Below are 25,368 nucleotides of genomic sequence, written 5' to 3' on the forward strand. Positions count from 1 at the left end.
AAACCAGTCTGAGCACCTGCTGGCAGACAACATTCAAGAACAGCCTGCTGAGAGGCAGGCACAGTTCACTTAAACCACCAGCAAAGCAAGGCTCTGCAGAGAGCACAGGAGTTAGGGCAATCCTGGAACAGTAATATGACCCCCACCATATATTCATACAGAGCTCTGTCTCTAATCTAAGATGTGGGGCTACACAAGGATGTCCTCCACACTTCCTAATACTTGGGTTGCATCCAAATGTCACTGTATTTCCATATCTAGGACTCCTTCTAGAGAGAAGATAGTTAATTTTCCTTCATACCATGTAGGTCAAGATCATTTAAACATGAAATTAAGCTAATGGCAATATTTTGGGATTTGGTTAACAGCAAACCCATGTATCACCACTGTAGAGAAAAAAAGATAAAGCAAAGATGCTTCAAGGTAAAGAACCATGAAAAATCCAGTGTGCCTCTTTGCTTTGCAGTTCTCTTAAAGAATATTGTTTAGTGTCTAAGAGCATTTTTTTCAGAAAATACCTTTGACCATAATTCCAAAGTAATAAAGTATGTTCAGTCCAGCTTCTAAATTTATAGCTATAAATGTAAATTACAAGACAATACTTTAATGTATAAACTTGGGCGACAGATTTTTCAAAAAGTGATTGAAGCCAAGTAAGCTCTCCTGAAAATATTTCTCATAAATATAATAAGCACCACTGAATATAATTTTATTCCAAATTGATCCAGTTTATGTACCATACCTTAAATGTATTTTTATAGTGAAGATGGTCTACAGCAATGCCTCATCATGATAAATTCTCAACAATGATTTGCTGAATGAATGAATGAATGGGAAGAACCAAGCCTCAAATGGAGTTTCTTTTGGTAACAGGGAGATGACAACATGGGTTAAAATCTATTTTTTCTAGACCCGTCATGGCCTTAACCTGACTGCTACTGCAACAGAATAAAATCTAATATCCTTGCAATTCACCATAAGAGATACATTTGATTCCCCCTAGAAAGAATAAAGTGAGAAGGAGGGAAGAGGGAAAGGGGAGGAAGTAATACCTTTCTAAGCCAGAAGGAAATTCTCCAATGATGATATGGGTTAGATCAGATCTCAGGCAAGCTTAAGGGCCCCATCTCACTTTACACTCAAGCATCAACAGAAAATTGAGATGAATTATTCTACTTCTATAAAACCAATCTTCCACTTGGCCCTTTATCTCAGGGAAGATGGGGTAAGCTCACTTAAACATGATTTTTCTCATTCCTTTCTGCAGTGCTTCACCTAGCATAACATACTCGTTGAGGCAGCCAAGTGCTACAAAAGAGAAAAACACTACACAGGCAGCAATTCCTAAAGAAATATGTTATGGGTTGAATTACGTCCTGCCCCCACAAATTCATATGTTGAAGTTCTGACCTCTCATACCTCAGAATGTTACCTTATATGCAGATATAATTAGTTAAGATGAAATCATGTTGGGGTAGGGTAGGCCCTTAATTCATTATGACTATTACCCTTACATAAAGAAGACATGAACAGAGACAGGCACACAGGGAGAATGCCATGTGAAGATTGGAGTTATGCTACTATAAACCAAAGAACTACCAGAAACTAGAAGAGAGACCTGGGACAGATACTTCCCTAACACCTTCACAGGGGACACAGCCCTGCTGGCACCTTGATTTTGGACCTCTGGCATCTAGTACTGTGAGACAATAAATACCTGTTGTTCTAAGCCTCCAGTTGGGTGTACTTTGTTACTGCAGCCTCGAGGAAACTAATAAAGACAATAAGAGGCTAATGTGCACCAACTAAACTGACCCCCTTCAGACTGCACTTCAGATCCAGCTTCTCACCCCATGGCTACTGCCACCACATAAGCTCGGCCCCAGTTTTGAGCTGTAGCCACTGTTGCCTGGTCTCCTGACTTCAGGCTCTACCTGCACATGATTCAACTGCCAAACCCACCACAACAATAACCTTTCAAAAATGTCAACTTCTTTGCATCACTCTCGTTAAGAAATCTCAGATTGGTTCAAGATGGCAGCATAGAAGGATGTGCGCTCACTCCCTCTTGCGAGAACACCGGAATCACAACTAACTGCTAAACAATCATTAAAAGGAACACTGGAACTCACCAAAAAAGATACCACACGTGCAAAGACAAAGGAGAAGCCGCAATGAGATGGTAGGAGGGGAGCAATCACAAATCAAATCCCATCACTGCTGCGTGGGTGACTCACAAACTGGAGAACAATTAAACCACATTAGTCCACCCACTGGAGTGAAGGTTCTGAGCCCCATGTCAGGCTTCCCAACCTGGGGGTCCAGCAATGGGAGGAGGAATTCCCAGAGAATCAAACTTTGCAGGATAGCAGGATTTGACTGCAGGACTTCGACAAGACTGGGGGAAACAGAGACTCCAGTCTTGAAGGGCACACACAAAGTAGTCTGTTCATCAGAACCCAGGGGGAAGGAGCAGAGACCCCACAGGAGACTGAACCAGACCTACCTGCAAGCACTGGAGGGTCTCCTGCAGAGGTGGGGGTCAGCTGTGGCTCACTGCAGGGACAATGACACTGGCAGCAGAAGTTCTGGGAAGTACTCCTTGGTGTGAGCCCTCTGGAGTCTGCCATTAGCCCACCAAAGAGCCTGCAGCTCCAGTGCTGGGTCGACTCAGGCCAAACAACCAACAGGGAGGGAACTCAGCCCCACCCATCAGCAGACAAGCAGATTAAAGTTTTACTGAGCTCTGCCAACCAGAGCAACACCCAGCTCTACCCACCACCAGTCCCTCCCATCAGGAAGGTTGCACAAGCCTCTTAGATAGCCTCATCCACCAGAGGGTAGACAGCAGAAGCAAGAAGAACTACAATCCTGCAGCCTGTGGAACAAAAACCACATTCACAGAAAGACAGACAAAATGAAAAGGCAAAGGACAATGTACCAGATGAAGGAAACCCCAGAAAAACAACTAAATGAAGTGGAGATAGGCAACCTACCAGAAAAAGAATTCAGAATAATTATAGTGAAGATGATCCAGGACCTCGGAAAAAGAATGGAGGCAAAGACTGAGAAGATGCAAGAAATGTTTAACAAAGATCTAGAAGAATTAAAGAACAAACACATAGAAGAATTAAAGAACAAACAAACAGAGATGAACAATACACTAACTGAAATGAAAAATACACTAGAAGGAATCAATAGCAGAATAACTGAAGCAGTAGAACAGACAAATGACCTGGAAGACAGAATGGTGGAATCCACTGCCACAGAACAGAATAAAGAAAATATAATGAAAAGAAATGAAGACAGCCTAAGAGACCTCTGGGACAACACTGAACGTACCAACATTCACATTATAGGGGTCCCAGAAGGAGAAGAGAAAGAGAAAGGAGCCGAGAAAATATCTGAAGAGATTAGAGTTGAAAATTTACATAACATGGGAAAGGAAATAGCCACCCATGTCCAGGAAGTGCAGAGAGTCCCAGCCAGGATATATCCAAGGAGAAACACGCTAAGACACACAGTAATCAAATTGACAAAAATTAAAAACAAAGAAAAATTATTAAAAGCAACAAGGGAAAAACGACAAATAACATACAAGGGAACTCCCATAAGGTTAACAGCTGATTTCTCAGAAGAAATTCTGCAAGCCACAGGGAGTGGCACAATATATTTAAAGTGATGAAAGGGAAGAACCTATAACCAAGATTACCCAGCAAGGATCTCATTCAGATTCGACAGAGAAATCAAAAGGTTTACACACAAGCCAAAGCTAAGAGAATTCAGCACCACCAAACCAGCTCTACAACAAAGGCGAAAGGAACTTCTCTAAGTGAGAAACACAAGAGGAGAAAAGGACCTACAAAAACAAACCCAAAACAATTAAGAATATGGTAATAGGAACATACGTATTGATAATTACCTTTTGTGTGGATGGATTAAATGCTCCAACCAAAACACACAGGCTTGCTGAATGGATACAAAAACAAGACCCATATATATGCTGTCTACAAGAGACCTACTTCAGACCTAGGGAAACATACACACTGAAAGTGAGGGGATGGAAAAAGATATTCCATGCAAAAGGAAATGAAAAGAAAGCTGGAGCACCAATACTCATATCAGACAAAACAGACTTTAAAATAAAGAATGTAACAAGAAACAAGCAAGGACGCTACATAATGATCAAGGGATCAATCCAAGAAGAAGATATAACAACTGTAAATATATATGCACCCAACATAAGAGCACCTCAATACATAAGGCAAATGCTAACAGCTATGAAAGAGGAAATCAACAGTAACACAATAATAGTGGGCGACTTTAACACCTCACTTACACCCATGGACAGATCATCCAGACAGAAAATTAATAAGGAAACATAAGCCTTATATGACACAACAGACCAGATGGATTTAATTGATATTTATAGGATATTCCATCTGAAAACAGCAGATTACACTTTCTTCTCAAGTGCACACAGAACATTCTCAGGACAGATCACATCCTGAGTCACAAATCAAGCCTCAGTAAATTTAAGAAAGGTGAAATCGTATCATCTTTTTCAACCACAACGCTATGAAATTAGAAATAAATTACAGGGAAAAAAACATAAGAAACACAAACACATGGAGGCTAAACAATACATTACTAAATAACCAAGAGATCACTGAAGAAATCAGAGAAAATAAAAAAATACCTAGAGACAAAAAGGGGCTTCCCTGGTGCCGCAGTGGTTGAGAGTCCGCCTGCTGATGCAAGGGACGCGGGCTCGTGCCCCTATCTGGGAATATCCCACATGCCGCAAAGCGGCTGGGCCCGTGAGCCATGGCCGCTGAGCCTGCGCTCCGCAACGGGAGAGGCCACGACAGTGAGAGGCCAGCATACCGCAAAAAAATAAATAAAATAAAAATTAAAAATACCTAGAGACAAATGACAATGAAAACACGACGATCCAAAACCTATGAGATGCAGCAACAGCAGATCAAAGAGGGAAGTTTATAATAGCCATACAATCCTACCTCAAGAAACAAGAAAAATCTCAAACAATCTAACCTTACACCTAAACGAACTAGAGAAAGAAGAATAAACAAAACCCAAAGTTACTAGAAGGAAAGAGATCATAAAGATCAGAGCAGAAATATGAAATAGAAACAAAGAAAACAATAGCAAAGAGCAATAACCTAAAAGCTGGTTCTTTGAGAAGATAAACAAAATTTATAAACCTTCAGCCAGACTCATCAAGAAAAAGAGGGAGAGGACGCAAATCAATAAAATTAGAAATGAAAAAGGAGAAGTTACAACGGGCACCGCAGAAATACAAAGGATCCTAAGAGACTCTACAAGCAACTCTATGCCAGTAATATGGACAACCTGGAAGAAATGGACAAATTCTTAGAAAGGTATATCCTTTCAAGACTGAACCAGGAAGAAATAGAAAATATGAACAGACCAATCACAAGTAATGAAATTGAAACTGTGATTAAAAATATTCCAACACACAGAAGTCCAGGACCAGACAGCTTCACAGGTGACTTCTATCAAACATTTAGAGAAAAGGTTAACACCCATCCTTCTCAAACACTTCCAAAAACTTGCAGAGGAAAAAACACTCCCAAATTCATTCTGAGTCCACCATCACCCTGATACCAAAACCAGACAAAGATACTACAAAAAAGAAAATTACAGACGAATATCACTGATGAATGTAGATGCAAAAATCCTCAACAAAATACTAGCAAACAGAATCCAACAACACATTAAAAGGATCATACACCATGATCAAGTGGGATTTATCTCAGGGATGCAAGGATTCTTCAATATATGCAAATCAATCAATGTGATACACCATATTACAAATTGAAGAATAAAAACCATATGATCATCTCAATAGATGCAGAAAAAGATTTTGACAAAATTCAACACCAATTTATGATAAAAACTCTCCAGAAAGTGGGCACAGAGGGAAACTACCTCAACATAATAAAAGTCATATATGACAAACCCACAGCAAATATCATTCTCAATGGTGAAAAACTGAAAGCATTTCCTCTAAGATCAGGAACAAGACAAAGATGTCCACTCTCACCACTATTATTCAACATAGTTTTGTAAGTCGTAGCCATGGCAATCAGAGAAGAAAAGAAATAAAAGGAATACAAATTGGAAAAGTAGAAGTAAAACTGTCACTGTTTGCAGGACATGATACTATACACAGAAAATCCTAAAGATGCCACCAGAAAACTACTAGAGCTAATCAATGAATTTGGTAAAGTTGCAGGATACAAAATTATTACAGAAATCTCTTACATTCCTATACACTAATGAAAGATCAGAAAGAGAAATTAAGGAAGCAATCCTATTCACCACTGCCACAAAAAGAATAAAATACCTAGGAATAAACCTACCTAAGGAGGTAAATGACCTGTACTCAGAAAACTATAAGACAACGATGAAAGAAATCAAAGATGACACCAACAGATGGAGAGATACACCATGTACTCGGATTGGAAGAATCATTATTGTGAAAATGACTATACTACCCGATGCAATCTACAGACTCAATGCAATCCCTATCAAACGACCAATGTCATTTTTTACAGAACTAGAACAAAAAATCTTAAAATTTGTATGGATACACAAAAGACCCCAAATAGCCAAAGCAATCTTGAGAGAAAAAAACACAGCTGGAGGAATCAGACTCCCTGACTTCAGACTATACTACAAAGTTACAGTAAATAAGACAATATGGTACCAACACAAAAACAGAAATATAGATCAATGGAACAGGATAGAAAGCCCAGAGATAAACTCTTGCACCTACGGTCAACTAATCTATGACAAAGGAGGCAAGCATACACAATGGAAAAAAGACAGCCTGTTCAATAAGTGGTGCTGGGAAAACTGGACAGCTACATGTAAAAGAATGAAATTAGAACACTCCCTAACACCATACACAAAAATAAACTCAAAATGGATTAAAGACCTAAATGTAAGACTGGACACTATAAAACTCTTAGAGGATAACATAGGAAGAACACTCTTTGACATAAATCACAGCAAGATCTTTTTTGATCCACCTCCTAGAGTAATGGAAATAAAAACAGAAATAAACAAATGGGACCTAATGAAACTTAAAAGCTTTTGCACAGCAAAGGAAAGTATAAACAAGATGAAAAGACAACCCTCAGGATGGGAGAAAATATTTGCAAATGAAGCAACTGACAAAGGGTTAATCTCCAAAATATATAAACAGCTCATGCAGCTCAATATTAAAGAAACAAACAATCCAATCCAAAAATGGGAAGAAGACCTAAATAGACATTTCTCCAAAGAAGACATACAGATGGCCAAGAAGCACATGAAAAGCTGCTCAACATCACTAATTATTAGAGAAATGCAAATCAAAACTACAATGAGGTATCACCTCACACCTGTTAGAATGGGCTTCAACATCACTAATTATTAGAGAAATGCAAATCAAAACTACAATGAGGTATCACCTCACACCTGTTAGAATGGGCTTCACCAGAAAATCTACAAACAACAAATGCTGGAGAGGGTGTGGAGAAAAGGGAACCCTCTTGCACTGTTGGTGGCAACGTAAAGTGATATAGCCACTATGCAAATCAGTATGGAGGTTCCTTAAAAAACTAAAAATAGAATTACCATATGACCCAGCAATCCCACTACTGGGCATATACACTGAGAAAACCATAATTCAAAAAGATACATGCGGGGCTTCCCTGGTGGCGCAGTGGTTGAGAGTCCGCCTGCTGATGCAGGGGACACAGGTTTGTGCCCCGGTCCAGGAAGATCCCATATGCAGCGGAGTGGCTAGGCCCATGAGCTATGGCTGCTGAGCCTGTGCGTCCGGAGCCTGTGCTCCGCAACAGGAAAGGCCACAACAGCGAGAGGCCCGCATACCGCAAAAAAAAAGACACATGCACCCCAATGTTCACTGCAGCACTATTTACAATAACCAGGTCATGAAAGCAACCTAAACTCCCATCGACAGAAGAATCGATAAAGTAGATGTGGTACATACTATACAATGGAATATTACTCAGCCATAAAAAGGTACGAAATCAGGTCATTTGTAGAGATGTGGATGGACCTAGAGACTATCATATAGAGTGAAGTAAGTCAGAAAGAGAAAAACAAATATTGTATATTAACACATATATGTGGAATCTAGAAAAATGGTACAGATGAAGTGGTTTACAAGGCAGAAATAGAGACATAGATGTAGAGAACACATGTATGGATGGACACCAAGGGGGAAAGCAGGGAGGGGGGGATGAATTGGGAGATTAGGATTGACCTATATACACTAATATGTATAAAATAGATAACCAGTAAGAACCTGCTATATAAAAAATAAAAGAAAATTCAAAAGAAAAGAAATCTCTAATGACTCACCGCTTCCTATAAGAAAAAGCCCAGATTCTCCTGCCTCGAATACAGACCTCTCTCTCCTAAGCTATCTCCAACTGCTAGGTGAGAGACTCCTAGTGACCCTAGAACATACAACCATTATTCTTGATGCCATGCTTCCTCTACTGTTTGCCACTCTCCCACTTCACCATCCCAAATCTAGACCATCCTGTGAAGATGACTGCCAAGACCCGCTTTTGCCTTGAAACTCTCTCTCTGTACTCAAGCCCACAGTAAAGGCCACATCTCTGGCCTCTCTGCCTTTGCTACTTGCATCAGTCATTCTGTGCTCATCAAAGACTGCCTTGCACAGTTATGTAGCATTTTAAAAGTGTACACTTTGATTCCTCAGCTGGACTATGAGCTCCTTAAGGCTAGGATTCATGTTTTACAATTTTGGGGGTATTTCTCAAAGCCAAAGACAATGCCAGGCATATTATAGGCAAGTTCTAAATTCTTGTTAACTATTAAACATATATCTTAAATTCTTAGAAATATTTCTTTTGGCTCTCTTCAACTGGGGACTTAAAATTGAACAAATCCACAGATTTCATATAATCCTAATGCTTCCACATATAATCAAATAATTTAAAACTTACAAGGAACAGGAGGAAAAAGCTCCTCAGGACTTTCAGTCCCAAGTTACTTACCATTCTTCATCACTACATTGGACCAGACATTGGCATTCAAGGCTTGAACAATTCGCTTTACTCCTGTAGATTCTGGGAAGTCATCTAATCAAGGAGGAAAAAATATATATATTTATACATGCACTTATACATACACATATATATATACACACTCATCCCTAAATATTCATGAGGGAATAGCTCCAGGACCCCCCTCCCCACTGTGGATACCAAAATCTGCAGATGCTCAAGTCCCTTATATAAAACAGCATAGTATTCATATATAATCTACCCACATTGTCCCATTTTTTTTTCCTCCCATATACTTTAAATCATCTCTTAAATACTTAAAATACCAAATACTATGTAAATTTTTTTATATAGCCCACAAGCCACATTTTTAAACAACTGTGACTTAATTATCTTGCTCATTTAGTTGTTACTTCACATTGTAACAAGTAAAAAAAGGGAAAAAATTAAGGAAATACAAAGCTCAAAGCTCCTGTCAAGAATATTCTAGAAACTGGAGAGTGATCAAGATGGCGGAGGAGTAAGACGGGGAGCTCACCTCCTTCAACAAATACATCAAAAATATATCTACAGGGGCTTCCCAGGTGGCGCAGTGGTTGAGAGTCCGCCTGCTGATGCAGGGGACGCGGGTTCGTGCCCCGGTCCGGGAAGATCCCACATGCCACGGAGTGGCTGGGCCCGTGAACCATGGCCGCTGAGCCTGCGCGTTCGGAGCCTGGGCTCCGCAACAGGAGAGGCCACAACAGTGAGAGGCCCGCATACCGCAAAAAAAAAAAAAAAAAGTAGTTAAAAAAATATATATATCTACAGGTGGAACGATTCTCACAGAACATCTACTGAACACTGGCAGAAGACCTCAGACTTCTGAAAGGGCAAGAAAATCTCCATGTTACCGCGTAGGACAAAAGAAAAAGAAAAAAAAGAGAGAGAGAGAAAGGAATCAGGACAGGACCTGCACCCCTGGGAGGGAGCTATGAAAGAGAAAAGGTTCCCACACCCTAGGAAGTCCCCTCACTGGCAGGGAGATCAGTCAGGATAGAGGGGGAGCTTCGGCGCCTTGGAGGAAAGTGCAGCAACTAGCTGCAGAAGGCAAAATGGAGGAAGACCTACACAGACAGTCAGTATGGCTGCCCTACACTCCCCAGCCTGAGACATGCATCCGTTGGTGCAGGTGGGGGCTGGGTGCTGGAGCTTTGGAGGTCAGACCCAGGGAGAGGACTGGGGTTGGCTGCACGGAGATAGCCTGAAGGAGCTGGAGTGTGGTAATGGCCACAACCAAGGGTATACATGGAAGAAGCCTGGTCCCCGCCACAGAGGTAAGGTGCCACTGTTGGGGGGCATGCAAGGAGAGGGGAGGACCGCTTTAGGAGCCTCCTTCCCCATGCGCATGGTATCACGTGACAGGACACAGCCTACATGAGCTCTCAGGGCAGGCATGAGCTGCCGCAGGCACTGAGAGATCCAGGAGCAGGCGCCAGTTGCTGCCCCCACCATTGTGGGATCCAGAAGCACACATGAGCCGCTGCCGTGGGCCCTGGGAGTGGGCACCAGCCAGTGCTGCCACTGCAGGCTGTTATCCCCTTGATAGGGAGCGCACAAGAGCTGCAGCATCTGCACACCCCCTATCAAGGGGATAACAGCCAGCACATGCTGAGGAAAGATGCAGAAGGCATCCATATGAAAAGCAGCCCTTGCACCAAATACATTAAACCCACACAAGCTACACAGGGATGCTCCTGCATATAAACAGCCTTCCAAGATCACAGTAGATAACTGTTCTTCCTAAACTCACAGAGTAAGAGAAATATACATAAAATGAAGAAGCAGAGAAACCACTCCCAGTTAAAAGACCAAGAGAATCCCCCTAAAAGAACAATGAAACAGACCTCTTCAGTGTAACGGACACCGAGTCCAAAAAGGAGGTAATGAAAATACCAAAAGAATTAAGAAAGGCTACCGAAAGAAATGCAGATTACTGTAAAAAGAAACTAGAAACTATAAGGAGGAGCCAAGAAAAATCAGAAAATTCATTTCCCGAGATTAAAGCTGAGCTAAAAGCAATGACTAGCAGAATGAATAATACAGGAGAACGAATAAGTGATCTGGAAGATAAAATAATGAAAATCACCCAATCAGAACAGGAGACAGAAAGCCAAATGAAAAAAAAATGAAAACAATATAAAAAGACCCACGGGATAATATAAAGCGTGCCACTCTATGCATAACAGGGATTCCAGAAGGAGAAGAAAGAGAAACGGAGATTGAAAAGGAATTTGAAGAAATTATGCCTGAAAAGTTCCCAAACCTAAAAAAGGAAACAGTTATCCAGATACAGAAAGCACAGAAGGTCAGGAACAAAATGAACCCTAACAGACCTACACCAAGACATATTACAATCGAAATGGCAAAAGTTAAACATAAAAAGAGGATTCTAAAGGCAGCAAGAGAAAAACAAAGAGTTAATTACAAGGGAACCCCCATAAGGCTATCAGCTGATTTCTCTACAGAAACACCACAGGCCAGAAGGGAGTAGAAAAACGTATTTAAAATCTTGAAAGGGAAAAATCTGCAATCTACAATGCTCTACCCAGCAAAATTATCATTTAGAATAGGAGAGATAAAGAATTTCTCAGAGAAGCAAAAACTAAAATAATACAGCAATACTAAACCTAACCTAAAAGAAATATTCAGAGGTCTCCTCTAATTTGAAAAGAAGCAAGAAGATATAGGAAAGAGGAAATCACAACTGGAAAGTAAATCACTTAAATAAGCCAGTATACAGATGGAAAAAATATTTTTTTAATCAATTTGTGAAAGAGATGATAAACGCAAGGAAGAGCAAAAGGATAAACATAAAGATGTAAAAGAGGACATCAAAATCATAAAATGTGGGAGAGGAGAGAGAAAATGTAGATTCTTTTTTTTAGAATGCATTTGAGCCTGTATGACTGTCAGTCTAAAGCAAAGCAGATATAGTAAGGAGTTAACATACTTGAAAAACAGGGTAACCATAAATCAAAAACATACGATAGATTCACCAAAATCAAAAAGAAGAGAACACAAGCATAAAATAAAATCATCAAACCACAAAATGAAAAACAAAAAAGGAAAAGAAAGGGACAAAGAAGAAACACAGCATCAACTGGAAAACAAGGTTTAAAATGGCAATAAATATAGATTTATCAATAATTACCTTAAATGTCAATGGACTAAATGCTCCAATCAAAAGACAGAATGGCAGACTGGATAAAAAAACAAGTAAGTACGATATGCTACCTACAAGGCACCCACTTTAGGGCAAAGGACACACACAGATTGAAAGTGAGGGTATGGAAAAAAGACATATCATGCAAACGGAAATGACAAGAAAGTGAGGGTTGCAATACTCACATCAGACAAAATAGACTTTAAAACAAAGGCCATAAAGAAAGATAAAGACACTATATAATGACAAAAGGATCAATAAAAGGAGAGGATTTTACACTCATCAACATATATGTACCTAATATAGGAAAACCCAAATACATAAAACAAATACTAACAGACATAAAAGGAAAAATTGATGGGAATACAATAATAGTAGGCAACTTTAACACCCCACTCACATCAATGGACAGATCTTCTAGAAAAAAAATCAGTAAGGCAACAGACATTCTAAATTATACAATAGAACAGTTAGACTTAATTGATATTTTCAGGACATCATATTCAAAAAACCCAGAACACACATTCTTTTCAAGTGCACATGTAATATTCTCTAGGACTGATGACATACTAGGGCACAAAACAACAGAGCCAGACTCACCACAAAGAAAAGAGAGAGAACCCAAATAAACAAAATAAGAAATGAAAAAGGAGAAATATCAACCAAGACTGCAAAAATACAAAACAACCATAAGAGAATACTATGAACATTTATATGCCAACAAATTCAGCAACCTAGAAGAAATGAACAAGTTTCTAGAAACATACAGCCCATCAAAATTTAATCAAGAATATAACAGATAATTTAAAACGACCTATCATTAGAAGTGAAATTGAATCTGTAATTAAAGGAAAAAAAAAAAACTCCCTACAAACAAAAATCCAGGACCAGATGGCTTCACAGGTGAATTCTACCAAACATACAAAGAACTTTTACCAATCCTCAAATTCTTCCAAAACACTGAAGAGGAGGGAACACTCCCGAAGACATTCTATGAAGTCACTATCACCCTGATACCAAAACCAAACAAAGATACCACCAACAAAGAAAATTACAGGCCAGTATCTTTGAGGAATATAGAAGCAAAAATTCTCAACAAAGTATTAGCAAACTGAATCCAACAAAATATACAAAAGATCATACACCATGACCAAGTGGGATTCATCCTAAATTCATAAGGATGGTTCAACATATGCAAATCAATCAATGTGATACACCACATCAACAAAAGAAGAGACAAAAACCACATGATCATCTCAATAGATGCAGAAAAAAAACACCTGACAAAATCAACGTCCATTAATGATAAAAACTCTTACCAAAGTGGGTATAGAGGGAACATATCTCAACACAATAAAAGTTACTTATGACAAACCCACAGCCAATATACTCAATGATGAAAAGCTGAAATCCTTCTCTCTAAAATCTGGAACAAGAATGCCCAGTCTCATCACTTCTATTCAACATAATATTGGAAGTCCTGGCCACAGCAATCAGATACAAAAAAGAAAATGTATCCAAATTGGAAGGGAAGAGGTAAAATTGTCACTATATGCAGATGACATGAAACTATATATAGCAAGCCCTAAGAACACCACACAAAAACTACTAGATATAATAAATGAATTCAGCAAAGTAGCAGGATACAAGATTAACATTCAGAAATCAGTTGCATTCCTTTACACTAACAATGAAATATCAGAACAGGATTGTAAAAAACAAATTCCTTTTAAGGGCTTCCCTTGTGGCGCACTGGTTGAGAGTCTGCCTGCGATGCAGGGGACACGGATTTGTGCCCTGGTCTGGGAAGATCCCACATGCCGCAGAGCGGCTAGGCCCGTGAGCCATGGCTGCTGAGCCTGCACGTCTGGAGCCTGTGCTCTGCAACGGGAGAGGCCACAACAGTGAGAGGTCCGCATACCGCAAAAAAAAAAAATTGCACCCCCCCCCCAAAAAAAAGGAATACCTAGGAATAAATCTTATCAAGGAGGTGAAAGACTTATATGCTGAGAACTATAAAACATTAATAAAGGAAATAAAAGAGGATTCAAAGCGATGGAAAGATATCCCATGCTCTTGGATAAATTAATATTGTTAACATGGCAATACTACCCAAAGCAATTTACAGATTTAATGTGATCCCTATCATATTACCCATGACATTTTCCACAGAACTAGAACAAATAATCCAAAATCTTATTATGGAACCATAAAAGACCCAGAATTGCTACAGCAATCCTGAGGAAAAACAACAAAGCAGGAGGCATAACTCTCCCAAACTTCAGAAAATACTAAAAAGCTACAGTAATCAAAACAGTGTGGTATTGGTACAAAAATAGGCATACGGATCAATGAAACAGAGCAGAGAGCACAGAAATAAACCCACACAACTACAGTCAATTAATCTTTGATAAAGAAGGCAAGAATATACAATGGAGAAAAGACATTTGCTTCAGCAAGTAGTACTGGGAGAGTTGGACAGCTGCATGCAAATCAATGAAGTTAAAACACACCCTCATACCATACACAAAAATAAGCTCAAAATGGCTTAAAGACTTAAATATAAGACATGACACCATAAAACTCCTAGAAGAGAACATAGGCAAAACATCCTCTGACATAAATTGTACCAATGTTTTCTTAAGTCAGTCTCCCAAAGCAATAGAAATAAAAACAAAATTAATCAAACTTACAAGCTTTTGCACAGCAAAGGAAACCATAAAAAAAATGAAAAGACAACCTACAGAATGGGAGAAAATATTTGCAAATGATGCAAGAGACAAGGGCTTAATCTCCAAAATATATAAACAGTTCGTACAACTCAACAACAAAAAAACCAAACAACCCAATCGAAAATGAGCAGAAGACCTAAAGAGACATTTCTCCAAAGAAGACATACAGATGGCCAGTAGGCACATGAAAAGATGCTCAACATCACCAATTATTAGAGAAATGCATATCAAAACTACAATGAGGTATCACCTTACACCAGTCAGAATGGCCATGATTAAAAAGTCTACAAATAACAAATGCTGGAGAGGATGTGGAGAAAAGGGAACCCTCCTACACTGCTGGTGGGAATGTAAGTTGGTACAGCTACTATGGAAAACAGTATGCAGGTCCTTCAGAAAACTAAAAATAGAATTACTACATGATCCAGCAATCCCACTCCTGGGAATATACCTGGACAAAACTATAATTCAAAAAGATACATGCACCCCTATGTTCACAGCAGCACTGTTCACAATAGCCAAAACATGTAAACAACCTACATGTCCATCAACAGATGAATGGATAAAGAGGATGTGGTACATATATACAATGGAATACCACTCAGACATAAAAAAGAACTAAATAATGCCATTTGCAGCAACATGGATGCAACTAGAGATTATCATACTAAATGAAGTAAATCAGAAAGAGAAAGACAAATACTTTATGATATCATTTACATGTGGAATCTAAAATATGGCAGAGATTTCCCTGGTGGTGCAATGGTTAAGAATCTGCCTGCCAATACATGGGACATGGGTTCGAGCCCTGGTCTGGGAAGATCCCACATGCCACAGAGCAACTAAGCCCATGCACCATAACTACTGAGCCTGCGCTCTAGAGCCCACGAGCCATAACTACTGAAGCCCACGCTCCACAACTACTGAAGCCCACACTCCTAGAGCCTATACTCCACAACAAGAGAAGCCACCACAATGAGAAGCCCACGCACCACAATGAAGAGTAGCCCCCACTCGCCACAGCTAGAGAAAGCCCATGTGCAGCAATGAAGACCCAACACAGCCAAAAAATAATAATAATTTATAAAAATAAAAAAATTTTAAAAATAAAATATGGCACAAATGAACCTATCTACAAAACAGAAACTGACTCATAGAGAACAGACTTGTGGTTGACAAAGGGGCATAGGGGTAGGGGAGGGATGGACTGGGAGTTTGGGGTTAGTAGATGCAAACCATTACTATAGAATGAACAAACAACAAGGTGCTACTGTATAGCACAGGGAACTATATTCAATATCCTGAGATATTTTCCATAATGGAAAAGAATATAAAAAAGAATGTGTACATATATATGTATATATACATGTATAACTGAATCACTTTGCTGTACAGCAGAAATTAACACAACATTGTAAATCAACTATACTTCAATTTGAAAAAAGAATATTCTAGGAACTAAAACAATTAAATAAATACACAGTATAAAAGGTTTATACAATAAAGTCAACCCCATTACCTCATGAATGGAATCCACTCATATTCCCCTGAAAATGTTAGTTTCCATCAATTACACAACTTAGTTTAATTAGTTTAGTATGGGTACTATTTTGCTTCTGGACTTTAATTGATACTACTCAAAATGACAGGGCAGTAATCCCAGTTAGTACACCAATAATAAGGTGGTATTCTTAGCTACAATGTACCAATAGATATGAGTGTGTGCAAAGGAAATGGAAATCCTTCAGCTAATGAGTATTGTAAGACTGCATATGGAAAATAACAGCAGAAATAGTTTTCATGTGGTTTAAAGAGAAAAGTCTCCTAAAAGTTTACGGAGCACAGCCCATATAGAACCTGTCTCTAGTGGCCTGGCCCAGTCCTGGGTGGTTTAAAAGGAAGAGCACAGAATTAGAAGATCTGAATGTGAACCCAGGCTCTATAACTTATTAGCTATTCAATTAAGGGCAAATCACTCATGCTATTCTCAAAGAAAAGTAGGGATGACACCACTACGTACACCTCTCCCATAGAAAAGATGCACTGGAACTAATAATTTACTGGTGTAACCTTCCCCTCTAGACTAAAAACTCTTTGAAGGCAGGAGTCATATCTCACTGAGTTCTCACTCACTACTTATTCTCACTCACTACTTATTCTCACTACCTAAACTAACATGGTGCCTGAAAGACACAGTAACTCATGAACTGATGACTCATTTAAAGAATACCACCCTACCAACCTAACAGAAATATGGGAAGGGTAAAACTGAAAATACTCTACAAAGATGAGTTTATCACCATCAGTGTTTAAATGAAGAAATAAAAGCTATGTTTATCTTAACTATGAATGATTCAATTCTTGAAAGAATAACTAATACTTCAGATGATATAACCAGGAACCAAAAATATGATCTGAAATAAAGAGCCAGAATCAGTAAGTTGAATTTAATACAAAGAAGCATAAAGTCTCATACTGATGTTTGAATAACACATGCCAATAAAGGATGAGGGTATATGGCTTGGGAACAACTTGCATTAAAACATTCTAGGAAGGTTTTAGTTAACTTACATAAAGATGATATGTTGAAATCTATTTTAAGGTTAAGCTGAATTAGGGAATTCCATGGCACTCCAGTGGTAAGGACTCCACAATCTCACTGCCATGGGCCCCAGTTTGATCCCTTGTTGGGAAACTAAGATCCCACAAGCTGTGCAGCATGGCCAAAAAAGAAAAAAGAGTCTTATATACAAGACACAAAATCATAATAAAGGAACAAGATTGAATAAAATAAAAGATTAAGCTGAATTAATACAAGAACACTCCTCAGACGGGGGCAAGGAGAAGCACAGTGGTATGAAGGAGCAGAGATTCCAAAATAAAAACAGATAAAATAAATGACTCAAATGTTGACCCTCAAGGACAATGGGAAGAAGAGAACATTCTAATGCCAGAAGTAAGCAATCACACACATGCTCACATACACGAAACAGGCACAAGTTTAAGGAGTCCTAGAAAAACATGGAAGAGAAACTATACTTATTAATTTTCAATATTCTTAAAAATGTACAGCAAGAAAAATCAGGCTTTTTCTTTCATTTTTGTCCTCTTCTTCTCAGGCAGGGCTTTATTCCTTAAGGTAACAACATTTGCAAAACTTCTAAATAAGTCAGGATATAGAAAAGTGTTTCTTAATTTCTTTTTTTAAAAAATACAGGTTTCACGTAATAATTACTTTTAGCCTCTCTATGCACTTTAATTCATGTTGGCTGCCCTACTTAGAACGTCTTTTACAACAACTGGCATCTTGCTACCAGTCCTCTAAGTCCAGTACCTTCTCCATTTCCTCCCCATGGAGCTGCTGACATGTGAGATTTCACATACCAATGTGTTCTCTGAACTTCTGAAGATAAATAACCTCTTCCGTCTCTGAAACACCATAGCACCAATATACATATTTTTATAATACTTATGATGTTCCACCTGGTAATTCAATTGTTTGTATACCTGTTTCATCTCTTATACCAGATTATAAGGTTTTGGTGGGCCAAAACCCATCTTATCTTGGTAGATTCCACAGCAGCTAGCATAGCTGTACTTGGAAGAAAAGATGAGAAGAGGAATGGGGGAAGGGGGAAAAAGAGGCAGAATAAATAGAAGGTCCAAAGTATAGTAGAAGACAGGTAAGTGCAGAGTTACCCCGGGGGGTGCGCATTCTGGGTCTATTTGTGGGTTCAAATATCCAAAAGACATACAAATAGTATTGACATGTCCCCTAGGGTTCCTGGGAATTCAACCTCAGGTTACTAGGAATTCAAAATAAGAAACATAAACTTTAACTATTTATGAATATAGATCAAACCCTCCTTTTTTTGACAGCAGAGAAAGGATAAGAGACTGGGAAAATGACTAAGATTTAAGGTAGAAATCTCTACCTTTACCCATAAGAAAAACAAACATTTCCAAAGTCCTAAAATGGGTGGTAAAACCAGATAAATGGATTATGCAATTACCAGACCGCATCAATGGATTCTGCACAAATCTTTTCAAAGAGCTAGTGAAAAATGTGTTTTGAACATCACTTTGATTCTTCTTCCCTGAACTAAAATAATCGCTCATATCTGAATCCAAATGCCATGCTTTCTCCTGACACATAAATACTTACCATCCTCCTCAGGCAACTCTTCTGGACTAAGTTCTACTAATTCAAAGCCATGTTTGATACACCACTCTTGAGCCTTCTGTCGGTTTACACCTAAAATAACATGCAAAAGATTCTTTATAAGCAAAAATAAAATAAAACATGAATATTGCTGCAATACTCTCCACAATCTCAAAGTGTTACCTTTAATGTCAATGTTATTCTAAAGGCATACTAAATAAATTAATATAAGGAAAATGATTTCTCAAACCCCAAGTGTCTGTTCTAAAAAAATAAAATGTACATATTGCAAGATTCCAAAGAGAAATAGCTGAAGATATATTTGGAAGGTAATAAAATCACACAAGACATACTGTTCTAAGTTAAGGAAACCAATGTATTGTCTACCAAGGAATGGCAAGTGGAACAACGTATGTACCACCTACAATCCCACTGGAGTGCCTTACCATTTTCAGACACTCTATCGCAAACCAAGATCATCACCTCAGGTAACCATGCTTCTGCCAGTGGAAGCCAGGAGGAAACACTATCAAGACCAGATTTCTAGAGGGAGGAGAAAGAAACATAGAAACAAAAACAGAAAAAGAGACATTAAGAGAACTCACAGAAAATGCAAGGTTAAGAAAAACAAAGCACAAAATAATTCCTTATTCAAGGTCCATGGAAAACAAAATCTTACTTGCGTGCTGTCAAAGTAAACCACAAATGCTTGAACAGACGCTGCAATCTCTGCAGTGACGAGAAATTTGTTTGGCACCACACATAGATTGATATCTGCTGAATAGTATTTATTATCAATGGTCCAGGGATAAAACCTCACGGCATCGTTGGCAGTCACTTCCACAATAAGATCTTCTGTTCCAAGGATATCTAAATAAATGACACAATATTACCATGGAAAGTACAAAACCAATATACAATGGTCAATTTTCTCAGTAAGATACCAGATTAATAATTCTCTTTATGCAAGGATTTCAAAGGGCCTCTGATTTATTAGGATAATTTCCTTCTCTGATCATTTGATTATAAAAGTAATGGTGACATAATTTAATTCAATTAATTGGCTTTTTTCTTTAAGAACATAAAAACTATTGTGACTAGATTACATAGTAGTAGAGAACAAAACAGTCATCTAAGCAAACACCCAGTAAAGAGCAAGCAGAAGAGAAAGAAAAACAGCTACGTGTATTGCTTACATACTTTATGGAAGCTGGAAGACTGTGAGAATAGTCAAGAATTTGTAACTATTTTGTACTTACTGCAAACTAAAAGGAAGATAGCAGCAAAGCTAAACCAGTAACAAAACAGTTACACACAGTCCCTGGGGCAAATGCTGACACATTAATTCAACTAATGAAATAAAAGAATGCATACTGATAAATGACCCCATTCCATTTATATATATTCAGCCTTCTTCAGATTCTTTGAAAGCTAACTCAAATTCTTGTTGACAAAGACACTCTGGCAAATTTTAATATAGAAAGCCAAGCAAATTAAATGATTTAGGAAAGAACCAAATCTTTCAGAAATCCATGTGCAACATGGGTATAACTAGTGAAATTCTTAACAGTAAATTACCAAGTCAATGATGGACAAATATAGATGTGGTCACGGAACCACTGGAGCATTTTGCTTCCATGATGTCATACAATATTTAGAACTTGAAGAGACATCAGAAATTGTTCTAACCCGAACTCCCATCTCTCACACCCATAACCATAACCTCCATTTCACACAGATGTGGAAAATTAGCTTAGAGAAGTAAAATGACAGGCCACTAACTGGGTTATAATAAGAATATACAGCCAAATGGCCACAAACTCCTTTCTAATGCATACTAAGATGAACATATAAAATATTCCTCACGAAAAAGAACACAGCAGGAGGCATAAGCCTCCTAGACTTCAGACAACACTACAAAAGTACAGTAATCAAAACAGCATGGTACTGGCACAAAAACAGACATGGATCAATGAAACAGAATAGAGAGCACAGAAATAAACGCACACAACTACGATCAATTAATCTTTGACAAAGAAGGAAAGAATATACAATGGAGAAAAGACATTCGCTTCAGCAAGTAGTACTGGGAAAGTTGGACAGCTGCATGCAAATCAATGAAGTTAAAACACACCCTCACACCGTACACAAAAATAAACTCAAAATGGCTAAAAGACTTAAATATAAGACATGACACCATAAAACTCCTGGAAGAGAACATAGGCAAAACATTCTCTGACATAAATTGTACCAATATTTTCTTAGATCAGTCTCCCAAGGGAATAGATATAAAAGCAAAAATAAACAAATAGACCTAATCAAACTTACAAGCTTTTGCAGAGCAAAGAAAACCACAAGCAAAACAAAAAACTTGCAGACTGGGAGAAAATATTTGCAAATCACATGACTGACAAAGGCTTAATTTCCCAAATACACAAACAGCTCATACAACTCAATAACAAAAAAACAACCCAATCATAAAATGGGCAGAAGACCTAAACAGACATTTCTCCAAAGAAGACATACAGATGGCCAATAGGCACATGAAAAGATGCTCAACATCACCATTTATAAGAAATATGCAAATCAAAACTATAATGAAGTACCACCTCACACCAGTCAGAAAGGCCACCATTAAAATGTCCACAAATTACAAATACTGAGAGGGTGTGGAGAAAAGGGAACATTCTTACGCTGTTGGTAGGAATGTAAGTTTGTGCAGCCACTGTGGAAAACAGTATGGAGGTTCCTCAGAAAACTAAAAATAGAATTACTATATAATCCAGCAATTGCACTCCTAGGCATATATCTGGACAAAACTATAATTTGAAAAGATACATGCATCCCTATATTCATAGCAGCAGTATTCACAATAGCCAAGACATGGAAACAACCTAAATGTCCATCGACAGATGAATGGATAAAGAAGATGTGGTACATATACACAATGGAATACTATTCATCCATTTTCAAAAAATGAAATAATGCCATTTGCAGCAACATGGATACAACTAGAGATTATCATGCTAAGTGAAGTAACTCAGAAAGTGAAAGACGAACACCATATGATATCACTTATATGTGGAATCTAAAATACAACACAAATGAATAAACCTATGAAACAAAAACAGACTCACAGACAGAGGACAGACTTGTGGTTGCCAAGGGGGAGGGGAGTGGGGGAAGGAAGGATTGGGAGTTTGGGGTTAGCAGATGCAAACTATTATACTATACAAGATGAATAAGCAAAAAGGACCTACTGTATAGCACAGGGAACTATATTCAATATTCTGTGATAAATCATAATGGGAAAGAATATGATAAGGAATGTATATATAACCGAATGACATTGCTGTACAGCAGAAATTAACACATTATAAATCAACTATACTTCAATAATTAAAAAATTTGTTTAAATATTCCTCAAACTCACAATTAGTAAGACACAGAAAACTAGAAGTTAAATTTTAAATTCCAGAGCTAGGATTATATATTTGGAACGTTGCCATAGTTTCTGCTCAACAAAATGATATGCAGGAATTATTTAGTCTCAAAACTGCTAGGAAGGGACTTCCCTGGTGGTCCAGAGGTTCGGAGTCCGCCTTCCAATGTGGGGGATGCGGGTTTAATGCCTAGTCGGGGAACTAGGGTCCCACATGTCAGGGAGCAGCTAGGCCTGCATGCCACAGCTACTGAGCCCGCAAGCTGCAACTGTAAGCCCATGCCCTCTGCAACCCACGTGCCACAACTAGAGAGAAGCCTACGCACCAGAGCAATGGATCCCGTGTGCCGTCACTGAGACCCAATGCAGCCAAAAATAAATAAATAAATACTAAAATTTTTTTAAAACCTGCTAGGAATGACATATAAGAAGTGTGTATGTGTGCATGTGCATTTTTCCATTGATAAACTTTCATCATGTGGTTATTAAGAAGAACTGGTCTGGAGGAGACATTCAAGATGGTGGAGGAGTAACACATGGAGATGACCTTCCTCCCCACAAATACATCAGAAATACAACTACATGGGGAACAACTCCTACAGAGCACCTACTGAAGGCTGGCAGAAGACCTCAGACTTCCTGAAAGGCAAGAAACTCCCCACGTACCTGGATATATATTTTTTTCTCCTTTTTCTCTTTTTGTGAGTGTGTATGTGTATGCTTCTTTGTGTGATTTTGTCTGTATAGCTTTACTTTTACCATTTGTCCTAGGGTTCTATCTTTTTTTTTTTAAAATATAGTTTTTAGCACTTGTTATCATTGGTGGATTGTTTTTTGGTTTGGTTGCTCTCTCTTTCTTTCTTTTTTACTACTTTTGAATTCTTTTATTTTTAATAATTATTTTTTATTTTTTTTAAAAACTATTTTATCTTATTTTTTTCTTTCTTTCTTTTTTTCTCCCTTTTCATCTGAGCCGTGTGGCTGACAGGGTCTTGGTGCTCTGGCTGGCTGTCAGGCCTGTGTCTCTGATGTGGGAGAACCAAGTTTAGGACATTGGTCCACCAGAGACCTCCCGGCTCCATGTAATATCAAATAGCAAAAGCTCTCCCAAAGATCTCCATCTCAATGCTAAGACCCAGCTCCACTCAACGACCAGCAAGTTACAGTGCTGGACACCCTATGCCAAACAACTAGCAAGACAGGAACACAACCCCATTCATTAGCAGAGAGGCTGCCTAAAGTCATAATAAGGTCACAGATACCCCAAAACATACCACTGGACACAGTCCTGCCCACCAGAAAGACAAGATCGAATGTCATCCACCAGAAAACAGGCACTAGTCCCCTCCGCCAGGAAGCCTACACAACCCACTGAACCAACCTTAGCCACTGGGGGTAGACACCAAAAACAACAGGAACCAAGAACCTGTGGCCTGCAAAAAGGAGACCCCAAACACAGTAAGTTAAGCAAAATGAGAAGAAAATGAAGCACACAGCAGACGAAGAAGCAAGGTAAAAAGCCACCAGACCAAACAAATGAAGAGGAAACAGGCAGTCCACCTGAAAAAGAATTCAGAGTAATTATAGTAAAGATGATCCAAAATCTTGGAAATAGAATGGAGAAAACACAAGAAATGTTTAACAAGGTCCAAGAAGAATAAAGAGCAAACAAACATGATGAGCATCACAATCAATGAAATTAAAAATGCTCTAGACGGGGCTTCCCTGGTGGCGTGGTGGTTGCGAGTCCGCCTGCTGATGCAGGGGACATGGGTTCATGCCCCGGTCTGGGAAGATCCCACATGCCGCGGAGTGACTGGGCCCGTGAGCCATGGCCGCTGAGCCTGCGCGTCCGGAGCCTGTGCTCCACAATGGGAGAGGCCACAACAGTGAGAGGCCCGCGTACCACAAAAAAAAAAAAAAAAAAAAAAAAAAAAAAAAAAATGCTCTAGAAAGAATCAATAGCAGAATAACTGAGGCAGAAGGTGGATAAGTGACCTGGAAGATAAAATAGTGGAAATAACTACTGCAGAACAGAATAAAGAAAAAAGAATGAAAAGAATTGAGGACAGTTTTAGAGACCTCTGGGACAACATTAAATGCAACAACATTCAATTTACAGGGGTCCCAGAAGAAGAAGAGAAAAAGAAAGGGACTGAGAAAATATTTTAAGAGCTTACAGTTGAAAATTTCCAATATAGGAAAGGAAATAGTCAAGTCCAGGAAGCACAGAGTCCCACACAGGATAAATCCAAGGAGAAACATGCCAAGACACATATTAATCAAACTATAAAAAATTAAATACAAAGAAAAAATATTAAAAGCAGCAAGGGGAAAACAACAACTAACATAAAACGGAATCCCCATAAGGTTAACAGTTCATCTTTCAGTAGAAACTCTGCAAGCCACAAGGGAGTGGCAGGACATATTTAAAGCGATGAAAGGGAAAAACCTACAACCAAGATGACTCTACCCAGCAAGAATGTTATTCAGATTCGACGGAGAAATTAAAACCTTTACAGACAAACAAAAGCTAACAGAATTCAGCACCACCAAAACAGCTTTACAACAAATGCTAAAGGAACTTCTCTAGGCAGGAAACACAAGAGAAGGAAAAGACCTATAATAACAAACCCAAAACAGTTAAGAGAATGGTAGTATGAACATACATATCGATAATTACTTTAAATGTAAATGGATTAAATGCTCCAACCGAAAGACATAGAATGGCT

At 38.6% G+C, this 25,368-nt stretch overlaps 1 protein-coding gene across 4 annotated transcripts in view; it reads right to left on the reverse strand.

Moving 5' to 3' along the window:
• Positions 1-25,368, reverse strand: part of AAGAB (alpha and gamma adaptin binding protein) — an 85,960-nt gene that overhangs the window by 37,065 nt on the left and 23,527 nt on the right. For all 4 annotated transcript variants that reach the window (XM_027123416.1, XM_027123414.1, XM_027123415.1 and 1 more), the window contains exons 2-5: positions 19,874-20,064; positions 19,641-19,737; positions 19,198-19,287; positions 9,087-9,170 (exon numbers count right to left, since the gene is read on the reverse strand). In XM_027123416.1, the coding sequence (XP_026979217.1) occupies positions 9,087-9,170; positions 19,198-19,287; positions 19,641-19,737; positions 19,874-20,064 (462 nt within the window). The remainder of the gene's footprint in view (positions 1-9,086; positions 9,171-19,197; positions 19,288-19,640; positions 19,738-19,873; positions 20,065-25,368) is intronic.

This window comes from Aethalodelphis obliquidens, unplaced genomic scaffold (genome assembly GCF_003676395.1).
Source record: "Aethalodelphis obliquidens isolate GAN/ISIS:26980383/991018 unplaced genomic scaffold, ASM367639v1 scaffold26, whole genome shotgun sequence".
Taxonomy (NCBI): domain Eukaryota; kingdom Metazoa; phylum Chordata; class Mammalia; order Artiodactyla; family Delphinidae; genus Aethalodelphis; species Aethalodelphis obliquidens.